Raw genomic sequence first — 21,054 nt, 5'->3', positions numbered from 1 at the left:
CCATGTTGCCTAGGCTGGTCTCAAACTCCTGCACTTAAGTGATTCACCTGCCTCGGCCTCCAAGAGTGCTGGGATTACAGGGGTGAGCCACCGCGGCCGTGGAAGATCTTCTAAGGGTCCTCATAGTACTCCGTTCTCCAGCATCTTCTACGTCTGGCAAGCTCGAAAGTGAAACCCTAGTGGGCCACCATTCAGGTTTTGAGTTATTTACTGCAACAGATGAGGAAACTGCGAGGCTACATGGCCACAGTCAACGACGACAACAGGAGGCAGGATAGTGTGGTGGTTAAGAGCACCGACTCTGAAGCCAGTCTGAATCCGAGAGCCAGAGCTGTGCAACAACAGGTAAATGACTTAACCTATGCATTTTCCTCCTTAAAGGTAGTGCCCAGGCCATAATATCGCGAGATTTATATGTAAAGCTGGAAACAGCTCCTGTCCTAAAGTAAGCACTGTTTAGTATTAAGTAGCATCAGTAGGGCCCCTTTGCAACTTGCAAACCGCTCCCTCAACATTACCTCATCTATGCCTCATTTCAGTGCCACTTCAGGCCTTTTCCAGGACAGTGAAAAACCACGAGACACAGCCAGTAAGTCTGAGTCAGGACACCTGACCCACTAGTGCGCTGTGCTCTCGTGCGGCAGGGCAGTTTTCTGACCCAACCTCTTCTGCCCTGCTCTGCAGCACCAACATAACAATCACAGCCGACCCCAACCGGCACCTACCGCGAAGGTCACAACTACACTTGCGGGTTTTTAAATCGCCAACTACTCACCAGTCCCGGAAACTTCGCTGCGTCACTTCCGGTCCTGCGTCGGCGCTCTGGGCGCTGTGGCAATGGGCTTCCCGTAGCGGGAGAGCTGGGCGGAAGTGGTCCTTTCCGTTTGGCAGCCGAGTGTAAAGCATTGCTTGAGGTTGCCCAGGTAGTTCTCGCCTTATATTTCTCTTCCCAGTGCAATTATTAGTAGAGCTCCGTTTCACTGTCAAATTTACGGTTGAGGATAAATTACATTGTCGTTTTGGTTTCAGATAGGAAGGAGAGGGGAAAGAGGAGGTGAGGCGGTAAGGGGCATTGTCTCTCTTGGGTCCCGCGCCCAACTTCCGCTGGCCCAAAGAAACTATAATTTTGAACTAACAGACCTATGCTGGCATCTGCGATTACATTTTTCCTGTTTTAACAACCGCTGTGCTAGACAGAAGTGGTGAAGCCCAAGTATGGAGTAACGTCATTAATTTTTTCATTCACTTATTCGAATGCTTGCTGAGTTCTGTGTTGCTATTGGTTTAGTTCTTGGGATACTGCCAGTAAACAGTTGGGCGGCGAGGCTGTTGCAACGTCAGAGTAAACGAAGGGCCCTGCACGGTGGCTCACGCCTGTAATCCCAGCACTTTGGGAGGCCGAGGCGGGAGGATCACTTAAGGTCAGGAGTTCGGGACCAGCCTGGCCAACACGGCGAAACCCCGTGTCTACTAAAAATACAAAAATTAGTCGTGCATGTTAGCGTGCGCCTGTAGTCCCACCTACTCGGGAGGCTGGGGCACGACAATCACTTGAACCCAGGAGGCGGAGGCGGAGGTTGCAGTGAGCCGAGATCGTGCCACAGTGCACTCCAGCCTGGGGACAGAGTGAGAGTCCGTCTCAAAATGAGAAAAGAAGAAGAAGAAGTTCATAGTATATTAGTGATAAGTGCTGTGGGAGAAGGAAATAGGAATGTCCTAGGGCTAAAGGGCTAACGCAGTTTTATGTAGGATTGTTAGGTCAGTTAAACTTGACATTTAACCAGAAATGTGGAGGTGAGGAAATCAGCCGTAGAGACGTCCGAGTGTAAGAATTCCTGCCAAAAGGGACACCCAGTGCCTAGACCCTAAGAGTATCTGGGTTATTGGGGGACTTGCAAGGAGGCTCTTGAAGAAGAGGGAGCAGGGCAAGTAGGAGATTGGGAGGCTTGAATAGGGTAGGATCTCTCGTCATTACTTCTGTAGCTGGGTTTTTATTACGTAGAGGATGCCATTAGAGTATTTTTTTTTTTTTTTTTTGACGGAGTCTCGCTCTGTCACCCAGACTGGAGTGCAATGGCGCAATCTTGGCTCACTGCAGCCTCCACCTCCCAGGTTCAAGTGATTCTCCTGCCTCAGCCTCCAGAGTATCTGGGACTACAGGCGTGTGCCACCACACCTGGCTAATTTTTGTGTTTTTAGTAGAGTTGGGGTTTTGCCATGTTGGCCAGGCTGGTATCGAACTCCTGACCTCAGGTGATCCACCTGCCTCGGCCTCCCAAAGTGTTAGAATTATAGGCGTGAGTGACCGTGCCCGCCGAGGATTTTTATTTAAAATGTGCAGTAAAGATGAGCGTGTGTGAGTTAAGACAGAAAAATGAGCCTAATTCTTTTTTTCTTTTGGGACTAGAGACTTATTTTTAAACTGGCTGTAAGACTCTGATAAATTACATAGTCCTTCCTGAAACCACTAAGAGGAAAAATGGTAAGTTTTGAACAATTTTTATGAAATGTCTTTCATTGTAAGTAATTTTTAGAAATTCAGTCAAGGGCAATAAAAGTGCATGGAAATTGCAGTGACAAGATAGAGAAATTGTATACCATAGAAGCACTTAATATGGAATAATTCTTTTAAAAAATACACAAAATTACTTTAAAATTCTTTAATGTTGTCACTTAAAATGCACAGAATTTAGTTTCGCTCTTGTTGCCCAGGCTGCAGCTCACTGCAGCCTCTGCCCCCTGGGTTCAAGTGATTCTCCTGCCTCAGCCTCCCGAGTAGCTGAGATTACAGGCACCTGCCAGCACTCCCAGCTAATTTTTTGTATTTTAGTAGAGACGGGGTTTCGCCATGTTGGGCAAGCTGGTCTCGAACTCCTGACCTCAAATGATCTGCCCACCTTGGCCTCCCAAAGTGTTGGGATTACATGCCAGGCCAGAATTTACCTTTTATGGAGAAAGGCTGATTACAAGATAGATAGAAATGGAAAAGGGAGAGTTAAAGGAGCAGAAGAGAATAGACAGGTCTGACAATTTTAATTAGATTGTTTTGCTCTAGATCTAAAGTGGGCAACTAGGCTGGGCGCAGTGGCTCACACCTGTGATCCCAGCACTTTGGGAGGCTGAGGTGAGATGATTGCTTGATCCCAGGAGTTCAACACCAAACCGGGCAACATAGTGAGAACCCTGTCTCTACTTTAAAAAAATAAAATAAAATGAGCAACTAGAACCTGAAGTAGAAAAAGCAATGAGAATAGTGCCCTGCTTCTCCCTCACATATCTTTAACCTGGTCATATTCTCTAACTGCTACATACTATTTAAGAAGAAGAAGACTGGGCGCAGTGGCTCACACCTGTAATCCCAGCACTTTGGGAGGCAGAGGTGGGCCAATCACTTGAGGTCAGGAGTTCGAGACCAGCCTGGCCAACATGGTGAAACCCTGTCTCTACTAAAAATACAAAAATTAGCTGGGTGTTGTGGCATATGCCATTAATCCCAGCTACTTGGGAGGCTGAGGCAAGAGAATTGCTTGAACCCAGGAGGTGGAGATTGTAGTGAGCAGAGATCATGCCACTGCACTCCAGAGTGGGTGACAGAGCAAGACTCCATCTCAAAAAAAAAAAAAGGAGAAATGAAAAAGGAACCTTCCAAATTGTTTTCTCCCTCTGTGGAATACAGTATTGTATTAAGGGGTATACAGGTTACAGAAAAACAGGTACAACAAAAACAAAAAGCAAGCAAGAAAGCACTGTGGTTATCTCTGAGCATTTAGGATTTAGAAACACTGACACTTGTTGTATTTTTGTTAGTTGAGAAAGGAGTTATTTTTTAACCTTATTTCTCAGAATTAAATTACCTAAGGAAAATGGTGGAAATTATGTTTTGAAAGATCATTTTCTCATCATTTTTCTATAAATAAGGATGTTGGTGAATTGCCATGTACATCAATAATACACAACAATTGTTTTTATTTTTCTTGATAAAATTCAAAGTTAAAATAATTCTTTCCATCAAAATATTTACTTCCAAATTTTTATCATGGATACTACTTAACCCTAACATTTATATTCTGGAGTTTTTTCTTTATGTTGAGATCAATTTTGAGAAAAAAGTACAACTTAGCTCTAAGAGCTGCTTTGTGGACGAGTCATCTCTGAAGCAGTATTTCTGTCTATTTTTATTCAGATTATCATCTTGAATATCCACATAGGGAAATAAACAGTGCATAAAGTCACCTAAAGAAATTTCATTTGTTCTCACATTTTCTCTCCTTTTTAGTCTGTGACACTGCACACAGATGTAGGTGATATTAAAATTGAAGTCTTCTGTGAGAGGACACCCAAAACATGTGAGGTAAGTACCATTTACATATTCAATTTCAGTTAATACAACAAAATAACCACTTTGGAATTGAATAATCTAACCTAAATGACAACAAAACTTTCTGTAAAACCACTGTTAAGGAAAACCAGCCATCATAACTTCTGGCCTGATTTCCACTTGTTTGTTCAATGTCAAATGTGGATCAAAAAGAAAGTAGATAATTTTTCGGTAACGATAGAGTAGCCAGTATCTTTTTCTTTTGACTGATTTTCCTCGGGAAACGTAATCATTAGGACATTGTATTACTTTTTTTCTTTCTTTATTTTTTATTTATTTATTTATTGTTTGAGACAAAGTCTTGCTGTGTCCCCCAGGCTGGAGTACAATGGTGTGATCTTGGCTCACTGCAACCTCCGCCTCCCGGGGTCAAGCAATTCTTCTGCCTCAGCCTCCCAAGTAAGTGGGATTACAGGCGTGCACCACCATGCCTGGCTAATTTTTGTATTTTTAGTAGAGACAGGATTTCACCATGTTGGCCAGGTCTCGAACTTCTGACCTCAGGTGATCTACACATTTCAGCCTCCTAAAGTGCTGGGATTTCAGGCATGAGCCACCGCACCCGGCCTTTTTTCTTTTTTTCTCTTTTTCTTTTTTTTTTTTTTGAGACGGAGTCACGCTCTGTCGCCCAGGCTGGAGTGCAGTGGCCGGATCTCAGCTCACTGCAAGCTCCGCCTCCCGGGTTCACGCCATTCTCCTGCCTCAGCCTCCCGAGCAGCTGGGACTACAGGCGCCCACCACCTCACCCGGCTAGTTTTTTGTATTTTTTAGTAGAGACGGGGTTTCACCGTGTTAACCAGGATGGTCTCGATCTCCTGACCTCGTGATCCGCCCGTCTCGGCCTCCCAAAGTGCTGGGATTACAGGCTTGAGCCACCGTGCCCGGCCCTTTTTTTTTCAAGACAGAGTCTTGCTCTGTCGCCCAGGCTGGAGTACAGTGGCGTGATCTTGGCTCACTGCAACCTCCGCCTCTGGGGTTCAAACAATTCTCCTGCCTCAGCCCTCCAAGCACCTGGGATTACAGGCACCCGCCACCATGCCCAGCTAATTTTTGTATTTTTTTAGTAGAGACGGGGTTTCACCATGTTGACCAGGCTGGTCTCAAACTTCTGACCTCAGGTAATCTGCCTGCCTCAGCCTCCCAAAGTGCTGGGATTATAGGCATGAGCCTCTGTGCCCGGCAGAATATTATATTAAAGAATTGTTGCATATCTATATATTTTTTGAAACAGGGTCTTGCTGTGTCGCCCAGACTGGAATGCAGTGGTGCAATCACGGCTCATTGCAGCCTCAACCTCCTGGTCTCAAGCAATCCTCCCACCTTGGCCTCCCAAGTAGATAGGACTACAGGTGTGTGCCACCATGCCAGGCTAATTTTTTAAAATTTTTTATAGAGATGAGGTCTCACTATGTTGCCCAAGCTAGTCTCGAACTCCTGGTCTCCAGCCATCCTCCCCACCTCAGCTTCCGGAAGCGTTGGGCTTACAGGCGTGAGCCACCATGCCTAACCTGTTCTATACATTATTTTGCCTATTTATTATTTATTTATTTATTTATTTATTTATTTATTTATTTATTTTTTGAGACAGAGTTCTGCTCTCGTTGCCTAGGCTGGAGTGCAGTGGCACAATCTTGGGTCACTGCAACCTCCGCCTCCCAGGTCCAAGGGATTCTCCTGCCTCATCCTCCTGAGTAGCTGGGACTATAGGTGCCAGCCACCATGCCCGGCTAATTTTGTATTTTTAGTAGAGATGGGGTTTCACCACGTTGATCAGGCTGGTCTCAAACTCCTGAACTCAGGTGATCCACCCGTCTTGGCTGTCGAAAGTACTGGGATTATAGGCATGAGCCACCGCGCCCGGCCTGTTTCACCTGTTTAATTGACAAGGATGGAAGGAAGAAGAGTCACCTGTATATATTCATTTATTCAACGATTATTTATGGCTGGGCACGGTGGCTCACATCTATAATTCCAGCACTTTGGGAGGCTAAGGTGAGCTCAGAAGTTCTAGACCTACCTCGGGAACATAGTGAGACCCCCATCTCTACAAAAAAATACAAAAATTAGCCAGGTGTGGTGATGTGAGCCTGTTGTCCCAGCTACAAGGGAGGCCAAGGTGGGAGGATTGCTTAAGCCTAGGAGGTCAAGGCTCTAGTGAGCTCTGATCACACTGCTACACTCCAGCCTACGTGACAGAGCAAGACCCTGTCTCAAAACAAAACAAAAAAACCATTATTTGTGAAAGGCTATCTTGCCCCAGAGTCTGGAGATACAGTGATGAGCAATAGACATTCCTTACTCATGGAGCCAGTATTTTAGTTGTGAAAATAAGCAGGGCAGGAAAATTAAGTAATTATATTTTTAAGAAATTATTTTTATTTATTTATTTATTTTAAAGATAGAGATGAGGTCTTACTATGTTGCCGAGGCTGGTCTTGAACTCCTGGACTCAGGTGATCTTCCCGCCTCCCAGAGTACTGGGATTACAGGTGTGAGCTGCTGTGCCTGGCCTAAAATTAAATAATTCTAAAAGGTGATAATGCCTTGAAAAAAATTAAGTGTTAAGATAGAGATTAATGGGAAAGGAAGAAGGTGATGGCAGACGTAGCCAATAAACTAATACTTAAATTAAATGCAAAGGTATGAGGGCATCTCTGGAAAGAGGTATAAAAATAATATTCCAGCTATTCAGATTCAGAAAAGGTTGTGAAATAAAATTTTAAAAAATTCCAAGGCCAGGCACGGTGGCTCACACCTGTAATTGTAACATTTTCGGTAGCTGAGACAGGAGGATCATTTGAGCCTAGGAGTTCAAGACCAACCTGGGCAACATAGGGAGACATTGTCTCTACAAAACAAAAAACAAAAAACAAAAAAAACATTCCAGGTATAGAAATACCAGGTATAAAGTCCCCCAGGTAAGAAAAGCTGCCCCTTTTGGATTAATTGTCAGAATGCTGATGGGATTTAGGTAGTAAGCAACAAGAAAGCAGTTCTCAGTATATGTGATGAGGCGATAAGCCAGGTACTGCAGGGCTTGTTAGGCCCTGCTGATGATTTTTTTTGTTTTTTGAGACGGAGTTTCTGTCACCCAGGCTGGAGTGCAGTGGTGCGATCTTGGCTCACTGCAACCTCCACCTCCCAGGTTCACGCCATTCTCCTGCTTCAGCCTCCAGAGTAGCTGGGACTATAGGCGCCCGCCACCACACCCAGCCAATTTTTTTGTATTTTTAGTAGAGACGGAGTTTCACCGCAGCCAGGATGGTCTTGATCTTCTAACCTGGTGATCCACCCACCTCGGCCTCCCAAAGTGCTGGGATTACAGGAGTGAGCCACCAAGCCCGGCCGAAGATTTTGTATTTTATTCCAAAAGGAGAAGGAAGCTATTGAAGTGTTCTAGGCAGGGAAATGACATCCAAAGTAATACCAAAAGTCATAGTTTAAATATGCTGCTATCACGTTTTCAGTAAATATGATTGGTTCTTTGTCTTAACTAGGTTTCTGCTGCATCATTTCTCAATCATTATTTTTACTCTCTTCAGAATTTCTTGGCTCTTTGTGCCAGTAATTACTACAATGGATGTATATTTCATAGGAATATCAAGGGTTTCATGGTTCAAACAGGAGATCCAACAGGTAAGTTATTCCATTAACTAAGATCTAAGGAACTGAACGTATAGTATGAAGAAGTGGGTAAAAGAAGAGGAATTAAAAATGTGGAGTTAAAAATGTGGAGTTTTTGTTTTGTTTAATAAGTTCTGTTCTACAAGTGCAGAACATGTAGGTTTGTTATATAGGTATATGTGTGCTATGGTGGTTTGCTGCACCTATCAGCCTGTCATCTAGGTTTTAAAAAAGCCCAGCATGCATTAGCTATTCGTCCTAATGCTCTCCCTCCCCTTGCTCCCCACCCCCCAACTAGTCCTGCTGTGTGTTGTTCCCCTCCTTGTGTCCATGTGATCTCATTGATCAACTCCCACTTATGAGTGAGATCATGTGGTGTTTCGTTTTCTGTTCCCGTGTTAGTTTGCTAAGAATGATGGCTTCCAGCTGCATCCATGTCCCTACGAAGGACATGATCTCATTCCATTTTACAACTGCATAGTATTCCATGGTGTAATTTTAAAGGAGAAATTATTAGCACCTACACCTAAAATATGAACAATATTGTGCTCACTTTGGCAGCACATATACTAAAATTTGAACAATACAGAGAAGATTAGCGTGGCCCCTGCACAAGGATAAGATGCAAATTTGTGAAGCTTTTCATGCTACAATATATGTATGAACAATATTTATAAGAAGGGTTATTCTTTTTTGTTTTTTGTAGGTCTGTTTTAATCTTCAGGTCTGTGAAGTTAAATTTGGGGAATTAGGAGAGGCCATATCAAATTTTGTTTATATTTAAGCAGTCAAACTCTATTCCTTAAGTTTTGGGAAATGAACTTGTTATCAATTTTAATTAAATACCACTTTCGATTTGCTTCTCTTGTAATATAGGAACTGGAAGAGGAGGCAGCAGTATATGGGGCAAGAAGTTTGAGGATGAATACAGTGAATATCTTAAGGTAAATCCTCAATGCTTTAAAAATCTATTTTTCGAAAATATTTTTGAAAAAAAATTTTTTTTTTTTTTGAGACGGAGTTTCACTCTTGTTGCCTAGGCTGCAGTGCAGTGGCGTGATCTCAGCTCACTGCAACCTCCGCCTCCCAGGTTCAAGTGATTCTCCTGCCTCAGCCTCCCGAGTAGCTGGGATTGCAGGCATGTGCCACAACACCTGGCTAATTTTTTTTGTATTTTTAGTAGATATGGGGTTTCACCATGTTGGTCAGACGGGTCTCAAACTCCTGACCTCAGGTGATCCGCCCGCCTCGGCCTCCCAAAGTGCTGGGATTATAGGTGTGAGCCACCACACCCGACCAAAAATCTATTTTTTCATGCCTTGGTTGTGCATGGAAACTTTGATACATGTGTTATAGTAATACAAGTTAACATCATTGCAAAGTGAGTAGACTTTTTTATAGTTTTTGTCCATTTGACAAATGATGTCGGGGAGACTTGATAAATGGTGGTCCTAGCCTGACGTGTAATGGAATCCCAGTACCACATGGCTCTTGATATTAAGTGAGTTCATCTTTGAATCTAACCTGAAATGTTTAACTAGTAGTGTACCAAAGAGGCTTAATATCTCACCATAAAATTCATATTGAATGACATGAAACAGTGGCCTTTCTTGAGAGTGGGGAGGAAACACTATCAAACTTCCTGGTTGCAATGTTGCCCATTATCAGTGCCCAGCTTTTATCATCTTCTGTTAGATGTTTGAATATCCCTGTATTAATCTGACTTAATACCTGTGGTAGATGGCAACTAGGTTAAAGAGAAGTGTATATAAATAGTCTTTACCATGGTAAAATTAGGGATTTTTAATTTTCTTTGTTATATTTTTCTGTGTTTTTCAAACCTCTGTGGAGTCTTTTTTTTTTTTTGTCTAAAATAAAAAACTAGTGCATGCCTAGTTTTAAAAATCAATTCCACTTCCCAGAGATACCTTCAGTTGATGACTTATTATGTGGTCTTTCAAACTTTGTATCTCCATAAAATGATAACTTTACGACTAGAAAAAGAGCGATGAAGTATCCTCAATCAGGGCCGGGTACAGTAATCCCAGCACTTTGAGAGGCCCAGTAAGGAGGATTACTTGGGGCCAAGAGTTTGAAACCAGCCAGTGCAACATAGTGAGACCCCCATCTCTACAAAAAAATACAAATATTAGCCTGTTGTAATGGCATGTGCCTGTAGTCCCAGCTACTCAAGAGACTGAGGTGTGGGGATTGCTTGAGCCCAGGAGATGAAGGCTGCAGTGAGCCAAGATCATGCATAGAACGAGACCCCATCTCAAAAAAAAAAAGAAAAAAAAAAAAAAAGTCTACTCAATCAAAATATGCAGCTTAAGTGTATTATTATATTTCCATTACATTAAAATGTACCCACAAAAATTCTGAAAAAAAATTCATTGCAGTGTTTATCTCTGGATGATGAGACTAGGAATAATTTCTTTTCGTTTTGCTTTTTTTAAAACCTTTTTTTAGAGGCAGGGTCTTACTCTGTCCCCCAGGCTGGAGTGTAGTGATGCAGTCTTGGCTCACTGCAGCCTAAATTTTCTGGGCTCGGATGATCCTCCCACCTCAGCCCCCAGAGTAGCTGGGACTACAGGTGCATGCCACCATGCCCAGCTAATGTTTGTATTTTTTGTACAGATGGTGTCTCACTATGTTGCCCAAGCTGGTTTCTTTTACTTTTCTATTGTAAGGAAATATATTAGTTTTGTTACAGGAGTTGAGGCTGGGAGGTGATAAACTTTTTGAAAAGTCAACTTTTTCCTGAATGAATAACTAAACAATTTTTTAGGTATTAATTACTATATTAATGACTGCTTCCATATACCAGTTGAAAACCAGAGACTGGCTATGACAGAATCACCTGTGGAACTTTGTTGTTTATTTTTGAGACTGGGTCTCACTCTGTTGCCTAAGCTGAGTGCAACGGCCTGATCACGGTTCACTGCAGCCTTGACCTCCTGAGCTCAAGCAGTTTCTCCTGCCTCAGCCTCTCAAGTAGCTGGACCACAGGAGTGCACCACCATGCCCAGCTAATTTCTGATTTTTTTGTAGAGACGAGGTCTCGCTCTGTTGCCCAGTCTGGTCTGAAACTCCTGGACTCAGATGATCCTCCTGTCTTGGCCTCCCAAACTGTTGGGATCCCAGGAATGAGCCACTGCAATTGGCTGGAAGTTTTAAAACTATAACAGATCACGGCCTTCCCTCCTAAAAATAAACAGTCAGTAGGACTGGTTAGGACTGAAACTATATTTTAAGGTTCCTAGATGATTCTTTTGCAGGCAGAGTTAAGAACCATTACATAGGCCTGGCACAGTGGCTCACGCCTGTGATCCCAGCACTTTGGGAGGCTGAGGCAGGCAGATCACGAGGTCAGGAATCAAGACCATCTTGGCTAACACGGTGAAACCCCATCTCTAGCAAAAAGTACAAAAAATTAGCTGGGCGTGGTGGTGGGTGCCTGTGGTCCCAGCTACTCGGGAGGCTGAGGCAGGAGAATGGCATGAACCCGGGAGGCAATGCTTGCAGTGAGCTGAGATCGTGCTGCTGCACTCCAGCCTGGGCGACAGACCGAGACTCCATCTAAAACAAAAAGAACCATTATGTATTATACACCTTATACACCAAGGTTATGGATATTTATTGACTGTTCATATCTTCTGACCCAGGAATTCCATTCCCAAATGTTTACTCAAGAGAAACTTGTAAGTATGCACCAAGAGACATGTACAGGAGTGTTCTGATGTAGTGTTTGTAATAGCAAAAGTCTAGAAACAACCCAAATGTCCCTTGATTGTAGGTAAATCACCATGTAGATTGTGGATAAATTGCAGTACATTCATCAGTGAAATATCAGTAAAAAATCAGTAATAAACTATGGCTATGTGTACATGTATGACCTTAGAACTGTAACAATGTTATTTGTAGATAGCACTTCCCAGAAGACTAAAATGTTAGGATGTAATTCTATTCAGAAGGAAAAAGAAAGAATGTGTTGTTTAGGCATATGTAATGTGTTCGGGCTGGGCACAGGGGCTCACTCCTAAAATCCCAGCACTTTAGGGGGCCCAGGTGAGAAGACCACTTGAGGCCAGGAGCTTGAGATCAGTCTGGGCAACATATTGAGCCCTTGTCTCTACTAAAAGTTAAAAAATTAGCCAGGTATGGTGGTGTACATCTGTAGTCTCAGCTACTCAGGAGGCTAAGGTGGAAGGATTGCTTGAGTCTAGGAGGTCAAGGCTACAGTGAGCTGTGATTGCACCACTGTACTCTAACCTGGGTGACACAGCGAGACCCTGTCTCTAAAAAAAAAAAAGAAAAAATGAGAAAAAAAGTATTAGAATAGTGGTTATCTCTTGTAGAGGCTGAGGTAATAGATGGAGAGGAGCACATAGATATATGTAATTAATTGATAACTTTTATTTTTTCTTGAGCTCCCATTATCCAATGAATTGGTAAATTTTAACTCTGAAAGCTGGGAAATATGTTAATGGGTGCTTATTTTATTAACATATTTTTATTAACTATATTTTTGTGTATGTAGTATTACATGTGTATGTGTTAAGTATTATATGTGTATGTATTAAATATTACATTTGATTGGTAAACACCTTTTAGGGAAACAAGCATTAATATTTTGATATAGGTGCATCTCTATGACTTATTAGCGTCACCCAAAGAATAGCTAAAGCTAGAGTAATTGGTGGAGTTATTTGTAGTGTATTACAGGCACCTCCCTGTAACATAGTTCACAGTTATATCTTCATTCTTATCAGTAAGGTCCTTTTAATTTCTCTACACAGTCTCTTGTAAACAAATATGATAGTAGAGCTAGGTGAGACCTTTCTTAGATTGTTCAGTCCTGGGGTTATAAACTGACTGCCCATGAGTGGAACACCCACAGATGCATTTTCTATGGCCATTAGTTAAAAAAAATATATTTAATGCCATTAGTTAAGAAATAGCCTATTCATTTTGCCAGACTTCATCTCTCTTTAATGTTTACATTCTGCCCAATTGTCAGTTTATCTGCTTGACCCCTGTGAGCATCTGAATTATGAATAGACCCTTGAACTAGTCCAGCCTCCCTTGTTTTACAGATAAAGAAACTCGCAAGAGTCCATTATATGTGAGAAGAGATTGTGGGCAAATTGGTTTTGTTGCCTGCCTGATCGTTTCATTCCAGCACACTATTCCTTAATATAAATGTAAGGATTATTTATATTATTTGTTGGTGTTGCAAAAAGCGTCCATGGCTGTATTTCTTCAAAGTGAAAATGAAATTAATTGAGAAATATGATTTGATATATTAACCTTTTACATACAAGTTTTCAAGTATACAGAAAAGGTAGAAACTGAACATTTGGATTACCCCTAATAGAAGTTGGTTAAATGTTTTCTTGCTCCCTTAAATATTGGGAAGGTAAAGAGTGAATGTCTTGGCTGGGTGTGGTGATTCACACCTGTAATCCCAACACTTTGGAAGCTAAAGCAGGCGGATCACTTGAGCCTGGGAGTTAGAGACCAGCCTGAGCAACATAGTGAGACCCCTATCTCAAAATATTTTTAAAAAAGAAAACTAAGGTGTGCCTGTCTTCTTTCAATACTGTGTTAGGGATGGTTATATAAAAGCACAGTTAATACTTTGATGTGTCTTTTTCAGCACAATGTTAGAGGTGTTGTATCTATGGCTAATAATGGCCCGAACACCAATGGATCTCAGTTCTTCATCACCTATGGCAAACAGCCACATTTGGACATGAAATACACCGTATTTGGGAAGTGAGTATTCTGGTTATGGTTTTCTTTTAGCATTTCAACGCAAGTGCATATGCTCAGCTGTGATAGTAGCGTAACTAATATTGAAAAGAGTGACGCAGAGCGCAATGCCTCACACCTGTAATCCCAGCACTTTGGGAGGCCAAGGTGGGCAGATTGTCTGAGGTTAGGAGTTCGAGACCAGCGTGGCCAATGTGGTGAAACTCTGTCTCTACTAAAAATATTTTTAAAAAATTAGTCGGGTGTGGTGGCACACACCTGTAGCCCAGCTACTCAGGAGGCTGAGGCAGGAGAATTGCTTGAACCTGGGAGGCGGAAATTATAGTAAGCCACGATCATGCCGTTGCACTGCAGCCTGGGCGACAGAGTAAGACTGCCTCAAAAAAAAAAAAAAAAAAAAAAGAAAGAAAAGAAAAAAAAGAAGAGTGGTGTGAGAGTGTGAGAGCTAAATGTACCTGGAGTTTAGGTCTACCACTTAGCAACCCTGTGGCCTTGGGAAAGTTATAATTTCCCTGAGCCTTATTTTCCTTATTTTTATAAAAGAGGCCAGTAATTTTTCAACATTGTTATGCAAATTAACAGTATATCTATTTTCTTTTTCTTTTTTTTTTTTTTGAGACGAAAGGCTCTGTTGCCAGGCTGGAGTGTGGTGCAGTAGCACAATCATGGCTCATTGCAGCCTCAACCTCCCGGTCTCAAGTGATCCTCCCACCTCAGCCTCCTGAGTAACTGGAACCACAAATGTGTACCATCATGCGCAGCTACTTTAAAAAAAAACAAAACAAAACACTTTTTTTGTAGAGACAGGGTCTCACTGTGTTGCCCAGGCTGGTCTATTTTCATTAATAATAGCATTTCACAGCAACTAACAGATCTGAAAAATAGTGGCTTAAACAAGATGGACTGGCATGGTGGTTCCATTTTGTTACCAGTGTTCTAGGCACCTCTGTCAATATTGGCAGCAGAGCTCTTATCAAAACTTCTGTGTATCAAGCAGGAAAGAGGAGGAAAGACAAAAGGTGCTTGCCAGCTGATTCAGCTTTTTTAATTAACAGAACTTTCCCAGGCCTGTAATCCCAGTGCTTTGGGAGGCTGAGACAGGAGGATCACTTGAGGTCAGGAGTTCAAGACCAGCCTGTGCAACATAGTGAGAACCCATCTCTATAAAAAAGTTTAAAAATTAGCCAGATGTGGTGACAGACAACTGTAATCCCAACTACTCAGGAGGCTGAGGTGGAAGAATCACTTGAGCCCAGGAATTTAAGGCTGCATGAGCTGAGATCACACCACTGTACTCCAGCCTGGGCAACAGAATGATACCCTATCTCTAAAAAAAAAAAAAAAAAAAAAAAAATCCGGTGCAGTGGCTCATGCCTGTAATCCCAGCACTTTGGGAGGCCAAGGAGGGTGGATCATGAGGTCAGGAGATCAAGACCATCCTGGCCAACATGGTGAAACTCTGTCTCTACTAAAAATACAAAAATTAACTGGGTGCGGTGGCGTGCGCCTGTAATCCCAGCTACTCAGGAAGCTGAGGCAGGAGAATGGCTTGCACCCCAGAGGTGGAGATTGTAGTGAGCCAAGATTGCACCACTGCACTCCAGCCTGGTGACAGAGTAAGACTCTGTCTCCAAAAAAAACAAACAAACAAACAAAAACACTTTCCCAGAAGACCCAGAACTTAGTAATGTGACCACTCCTTACCTACAGTGGAGGGTAGAAAACGTATTTCAGCCACATTGCCACCCTTACTAAAATTAGATTTCTCTGAGTAAGAAGAATGGCTCCTAGGAAGGTGTTTTGCAGTTTCTGCCAGGGTATCTGTTAAAAGTACTATATATGGGAGTTCCTTTTATAAATCAGTGGGAAGTCAGTTTATCTGTTCATTCAACAAATAATTATCATGCTTAATAAACCACGGCACAATTCTAGAGTTTGTTCTATTTAATAGTTTGGATGCCAAGTTAGGTTAATTAAAAATAGAGGACTCCCAGCCTAGGCAACATAGCGAAACCTGGTCTCCACAAAAAAGTTTAAAAATTATCCAGGTGTGGTAGCTCACACCTATATTCCCAGCTACTTGGGAGGCTGAAGTGGAAGGATTGCTTGAGCTCAGGGAGTCAAGGCTGCAATGAGATCTAGACAGATCTTCTCTTTTTCATTCCATATACATGTGTCTAATTTACACAATAATAATAAAGGAAAAAAGAAATATTACAACACCTAGTAGTTTGTTTTTTTTTGTTTGTAAATAACCCAGTTTCCCTCTTCTTTTATCCCTTAACTCATCATTCAAAATTATTGTTCAGTTATTACCAGGACTCATTTTACTGGATTTGTGACAGAACTGTAGAGTTTAGAACAAAGATTAACCTTAGGTTCATTAATTCCTTGTTTGTTGTATACAGATGCACAGAGATTTTTCTGGGAAGATGATCCAGTAACTTTCCTCTAGTTCTCCAAGGGGTCCGTTTCCCAGATACTTGACTCTATTGAACCTGCCTCAGTTCTACCTGCCGGGTTTTTTTAACTTTTTACCTAAAACCTATGTTTTCTATATTCTCTGTTTCTCTTACTGACCCAGAAGTTGAGAAAGTCTTTAAGACTTATAATTTAAAGACTTAAATGTCAACATTTAGGGGTAAAATCAAAATGTTTTGGTTGAAGTGCCCTTTTTGTGAAAATGCAAGATAAAATGCAAATCTGTTAATTTTTTTTTTTTTTTTGAGACGGAGTCTTGCTGTGTCACCCAGGCTGGAGTGCAGTGGCGTGATCTTGGCTCACTGCAAGCTCCGCCTCCTGGGTTCACGCCATTCTCCTGCCTCAGCCTCCCAAGTAGCTGGGACTACAGGCGCCAACCACCACGCCTGGCTAATTTTTATTATTATATTTTTAGTAGAGACGGAGTTTCACCGTGTTAGCCAGGATGGTCTCAATCTCCTGACCTCGTGATCCACCCACCTCGGCCTCCCAAAGTGCTGGGGTTACAGGCGTGAGCCACTGCCCCTGGCCGAAAGCCACTCTTTCTTAGTAAATGTTTTAAACTGAAATTTCTAAAACTTATATTTGAAGACTAGCTCTCAATATATTTTTTCTTGCTAGTAACATGAAGTGGGATTGCTGGAGGCTGAGTTAACTGTTAGTCTTCTCTTCTCCTATTTTTATTACTTCTTATTGTTACCCAGAAGCAAAAAGTAGAAATACCATAATTAGGCCAGGCATGGTGGCTCATGCTTATAACCCCAGCACTTTGGGAGGCTGAGTGGGCAGATCATTTGAGATCAAGAGTTTGAGACCACCCTGGCCAACGTGGTGAAATCCCATCTCTACTAAAAATACAAAAATTAGCTGGGCGTGGGGGCATGTGCCTGTAGTGCCAGCTGCTTGGGAGGCTGATGCAGAATTGCTTGAACCTGGAGGAAGAGGCTACAATGAGTCGAGATAGTACCACTGCACTCCAAGCTGGGCAAGGAAAGTGCGACTCCGTCTCAGAAAAAAAAAAGAAAGAAATACTATAATTAAACAATTAACTGCCGGGCGTGGTAGCCCACGCCTGTAATACCAACACTTTGGGAGGCCAAGGTGGGCGGACACCTGAGGTCAGGAGCTCGAGATCAGCCTGGCCAACGTGCTGAAACCCCATCTCTACTAAAAATACAAAAATTAGCCAGGCATGGTGGCAGGCTTCTGTAATCCCAGCTACTCAGGAGGCTGAGGCAGGAGAATCGCTTGAAACCGGGAGGCGGAGGTTGCAGTGAGCCGAGATGGCGCCATTGCACTCCAGTCTGGGGTACAAGAGCGAGACTTCATCTCACAAAAAATAAAAAATAAAAACAAAAACAAGTACAAAGTGGAGTGGTCACCTACTTCAGGACTCTCATTGTAGGGCAATATTGATAATAGTGTCATCTACCAACTTTCTCCAGCTATTTCCTGTAACAAAGAAATCTTTATGACTAGTGTGTTGTAATAAGAAATACATATTTGGACTTCATCCCTTGTTTCTAGCATGGTTCTTTTAAAAACCTTGCAATTTCCTGAGTGACAGAAGTGAAAGGAATATTTTATTGTTCATAATAAGCCCCATTCAACCATACCTAAGTTTATGCTAATGAGGTGACTCTTGGTGGGGTTCTAGATAGCTTCTGAATGGAGGGCTGGTTGCCAGAGGAATCAGCCATGTATTTTTAGAGGGCTGGAACATTCAGTGACCTCCTATTCTTGGCCTCTGGGAAGGAGAGAAGGGCTGGAGATTGAGTTCCAGTCACCAGTGGCCAGTGATTTAATTAATCGTGCCTACCTAATGTGACCTCCGTAAAAACCCTAAACAGGATTTGAGAGCTTCCAGGTTGGTGAACACAAGTAGATACTGAGAGGGTAACACACCCTGAGAAGAGCATGGAAGTGCTGTGCCCCCCTCTCAGACTTTGCCCTATGCATCTCCTCCATTTGGTTGTTGCTGAGTTGTAACCTGTATAATGGCCGATAATAATAAAGTGCTTTCCTAAGTTCTATGAGCCATTTTAGAAAATTATTGAACAGAGCCAGGGGGCATGAAAAATCCCAAAGCATATCTGATTAGTCAGATAGTACAGATCACAACCGGGACTTGGAACTAGCATCCAAAGTAGTAGGGGCTGTCTTGTGGGATTAACCGGCGTCTCTGTTCACTCCTTGTAGTTAGTGTCACAATTAAATTGTAGGGCCAGGTGTGGGGGCACGCACTTGTAGTCCCAGTCAGACCCTGTCTTTAAAAAAATAAATAAAATTTTGAAAAAATAATTAAGTTGTGGGATACCCAGAGAATTGGAGAATTGGGAAAACCCACACATTTGGTGTTAGAAGGGTGAAAGTGTAGAAAAAGTTTGTTTTCCCTTTCACTGGTTATATTAGTCCCATTGGTAGCTGTTCTGTGTCAGTGTATGAATGGGGTAGAATATAATTTTAGGTACTATGGTGGAAATATTCCTACCTTTTGTATTGTTGACTAAGGGCATAAAAGTAAATTATTTCTGAATTTTGATCTGTATCTATGATGGAAAATCAATATTTTGTTGTACATTCAACTAGAGAATTCAGAGATCTGTAAGACTTGATTTTTTTTAAGGGGACTGTAATTGTCATAGATAGGGATATCATGTTTCAATTTAAGGAAATTTTCATATGTTATATTGTTTCTCTTTCAGGGTAATAGATGGTCTGGAAACTCTAGATGAGTTGGAGAAGTTGCCAGTAAATGAGAAGACTTATCGACCTCTTAATGATGTACACATTAAGGACATAACTATTCATGCCAACCCATTTGCTCAGTAGCTGTAATAGACCTGGACAAATAACTTGACAAATTGCTGGAACACACTTATTGTGGTTTACCCGGTTTTGATTATGTACCTCCTGAATCTAAAAATTTTTTAGAGATTCATCTCTAAATTTTTCAGAGATTACATCATCCTTCTGCTTGTTTACAACTATGATCTTCTATGAAATGATGATACCAAGGGGCACCCAACAGCTTTTATCCCCATTCTTAGAGCATAGTCTTTATTATAACGATTATCCAACATATTTCTTTAATTTTAATACAAAAAATACATCATTTAATTTTTATTACATATAAACATTCATTTTTAAATGCTGAGCCTCAAGCGCAGGCATTTTTGAGCGGCCTGATTACGTATTCCTACCACAGCAAGTCCATATCCTGGAAGTGTTACTTTATAATAAAATTTAAAATGTTTTAAGGAACTAAATTGGAGGACAAATTAATTTAAAATATTGTGTAAAATTACCTTCAGGCTATGTGTATAAGGTATATATGAAATGTAAATGAACTTCATGTTTAAATTTGGGTCTCATCTCCAAGATATCTTATTATGTATATGCAAGTATCCCCAAATCTGAAAATTTGGGTATTCCTGAAACTGATACCAATGGTAAGAGCTCTACCATTAATTATTCACTTGATACAGTTAGAAAGAGGAGGGACAGTATAAAAAGTTAGTCTGGAAAGGCCAGCCAATTCGTTTGCTATTTTCTCTGATTTTTTTTTTTTTTTCCTTTTTGAGACGGAGTCTGCTCTTTTACCCACCTGGAGTGCAGTGGCGCAGTCTCGCTCACCGCAACACCTGCCTCCCAGGTTCAAGCGATTCTCCTGCCTCAGCCTCCCAAGTAGCTGGGACTACAGGTGCGCGCCACCACACCCACCTACTTTTTGTATTTTTTTTTCAGTAGAGACAGGGTTTACAGAGACCATTTTGGCCAGGATGGTCTTGATCTCTTGACCTTGTGATCTGCCCACCTTGGCCTCCCAAAGTGCTGGGATTACAGGTGTGATCTTTGGGTTTACAGTAAAGGCTCTAAGAAGTCCTGGAGGCCGAGTGCGGTGGCTGACACCTGTAATCCCAACACTTTGGGAGGCCAAGATGGGTGGATCACAAGGTCGGGAGATCAAGACCATCCTGGCTAACACAGTGAAACCTTGTCTCTACTGAAAATACAAAAAATTAACGGGGCGTGGTGGTGGGTGCCTGCAATCCCAGCTACTTGGGAGGCTGAGGCAGGAGAATTGCTTGAACCTGGGAGGCAGAGGTTGCAGTGAGCTGAGATCGAGCCATTGCACTCCAGCCTGGGCGACAGTGCGAGACTGCATCTCAAAAAAAAAAAAAAAAAAAAAAAAAAAGATGTCTTGGAATACAGTAAACAACATTTCCCAACTGATTTGCTTATAGACTTTTTTTTTTTCTTTTTTTTGAGACATAGTCTCACTTGTCACTCAGGCTGGAGTGCAATGGCACAATCTTGGCTCACTACAACCTCCGCCTCCTGGGCTCAAGTGATTCTCCTGTGTCAGCCTCCCGAATAACTGGGATTACAGGCACCCGCCACCATGCCCAGCTATTGTTTTTTTGTATTTTTAGTAGAGATGGGGTTTCACCATGTTGGCCAGGCTGGTTGCGAACTCCTGACCTCAGGTGATCCATCCACCTTGGCCTCCCAAAGTGTTGGGATTACAGGTGTGAGCCACCATGCCTGGCCTGCTCATGGACATGTTTTAAGGCATATCTTTTTTTTTTTAATTTTAGATTCAGGAGGTACATATGCAGGTTTGTTACAAGTGTATAATGCATGGTGCTGAGGTTTGGGCTTCTACTGATCCTGTCACCCAGACAGTGAACATAGTACCCAAAAGGAAGCTTTTCAGCCTTTGCCTCTGCCCCTTCCTTCTCCTTTTTGGAGTCCCCAGTGTCACTGTTCCCATCTTTTTGTCCATGTGAATC

At 42.1% G+C, this 21,054-nt stretch overlaps 2 protein-coding genes and 1 non-coding gene across 16 annotated transcripts in view; 2 read left to right on the top strand and 1 right to left on the bottom strand.

The window, feature by feature from the left end:
- Window positions 1-814, bottom strand: part of NIF3L1 (NGG1 interacting factor 3 like 1) — a 47,851-nt gene extending 47,037 nt beyond the window's left edge. For 4 of the 8 annotated variants that reach the window (XM_030916347.1, XM_030916349.1, XM_030916348.1 and 1 more), the window contains exon 1: window positions 48-169. The gene's annotated coding sequence lies outside the window, so the exon portion shown is untranslated. Of the gene's footprint in view, window positions 1-47; window positions 178-518 lie in introns of those variants that run through there. The other 4 variants (XM_010373461.2, XM_010373467.2, XM_030916345.1 and 1 more) reach the window with 4 other exon arrangements.
- A 23-nt stretch (window positions 815-837) lies between these two features.
- On the top strand, window positions 838-19,567 carry PPIL3 (peptidylprolyl isomerase like 3). 7 transcript variants are annotated; one of them, XM_030916352.1, is made up of 8 exons: window positions 838-923; window positions 2,408-2,482; window positions 4,277-4,351; window positions 7,921-8,014; window positions 8,879-8,946; window positions 11,668-11,703; window positions 13,662-13,780; window positions 18,964-19,567. In XM_030916352.1, exons 2-8 carry the CDS (start codon window positions 2,480-2,482, stop codon window positions 19,088-19,090), a joined length of 522 nt encoding a protein of 173 aa, XP_030772212.1. In that variant the 5' UTR covers window positions 838-923; window positions 2,408-2,479; the 3' UTR covers window positions 19,091-19,567. The 7 variants fall into 7 exon arrangements, with proteins under 7 accessions (XP_030772212.1, XP_030772210.1, XP_010371798.1 ...); XM_030916350.1 differs by having other exon boundaries at window positions 7,876-8,014; XM_030916351.1 differs by lacking the exon at window positions 838-923 and adding an exon at window positions 1,032-1,213 and having other exon boundaries at window positions 7,876-8,014.
- On the top strand, window positions 8,548-8,654 carry LOC115893446. Its single transcript, XR_004053442.1, has one exon. It is a non-coding gene; the product is annotated as a U6 spliceosomal RNA (small nuclear RNA).
- Window positions 19,568-21,054: the final 1,487 nt, after the last annotated feature.

The sequence above is a fragment of the Rhinopithecus roxellana genome, chromosome 14 (genome assembly GCF_007565055.1).
Source record: "Rhinopithecus roxellana isolate Shanxi Qingling chromosome 14, ASM756505v1, whole genome shotgun sequence".
Classification (NCBI taxonomy): Eukaryota; Metazoa; Chordata; class Mammalia; order Primates; family Cercopithecidae; genus Rhinopithecus; species Rhinopithecus roxellana.
Note: the sequence above shows the minus strand (reverse complement) of the source record. Positions and strands in the feature narration are given on the sequence as shown.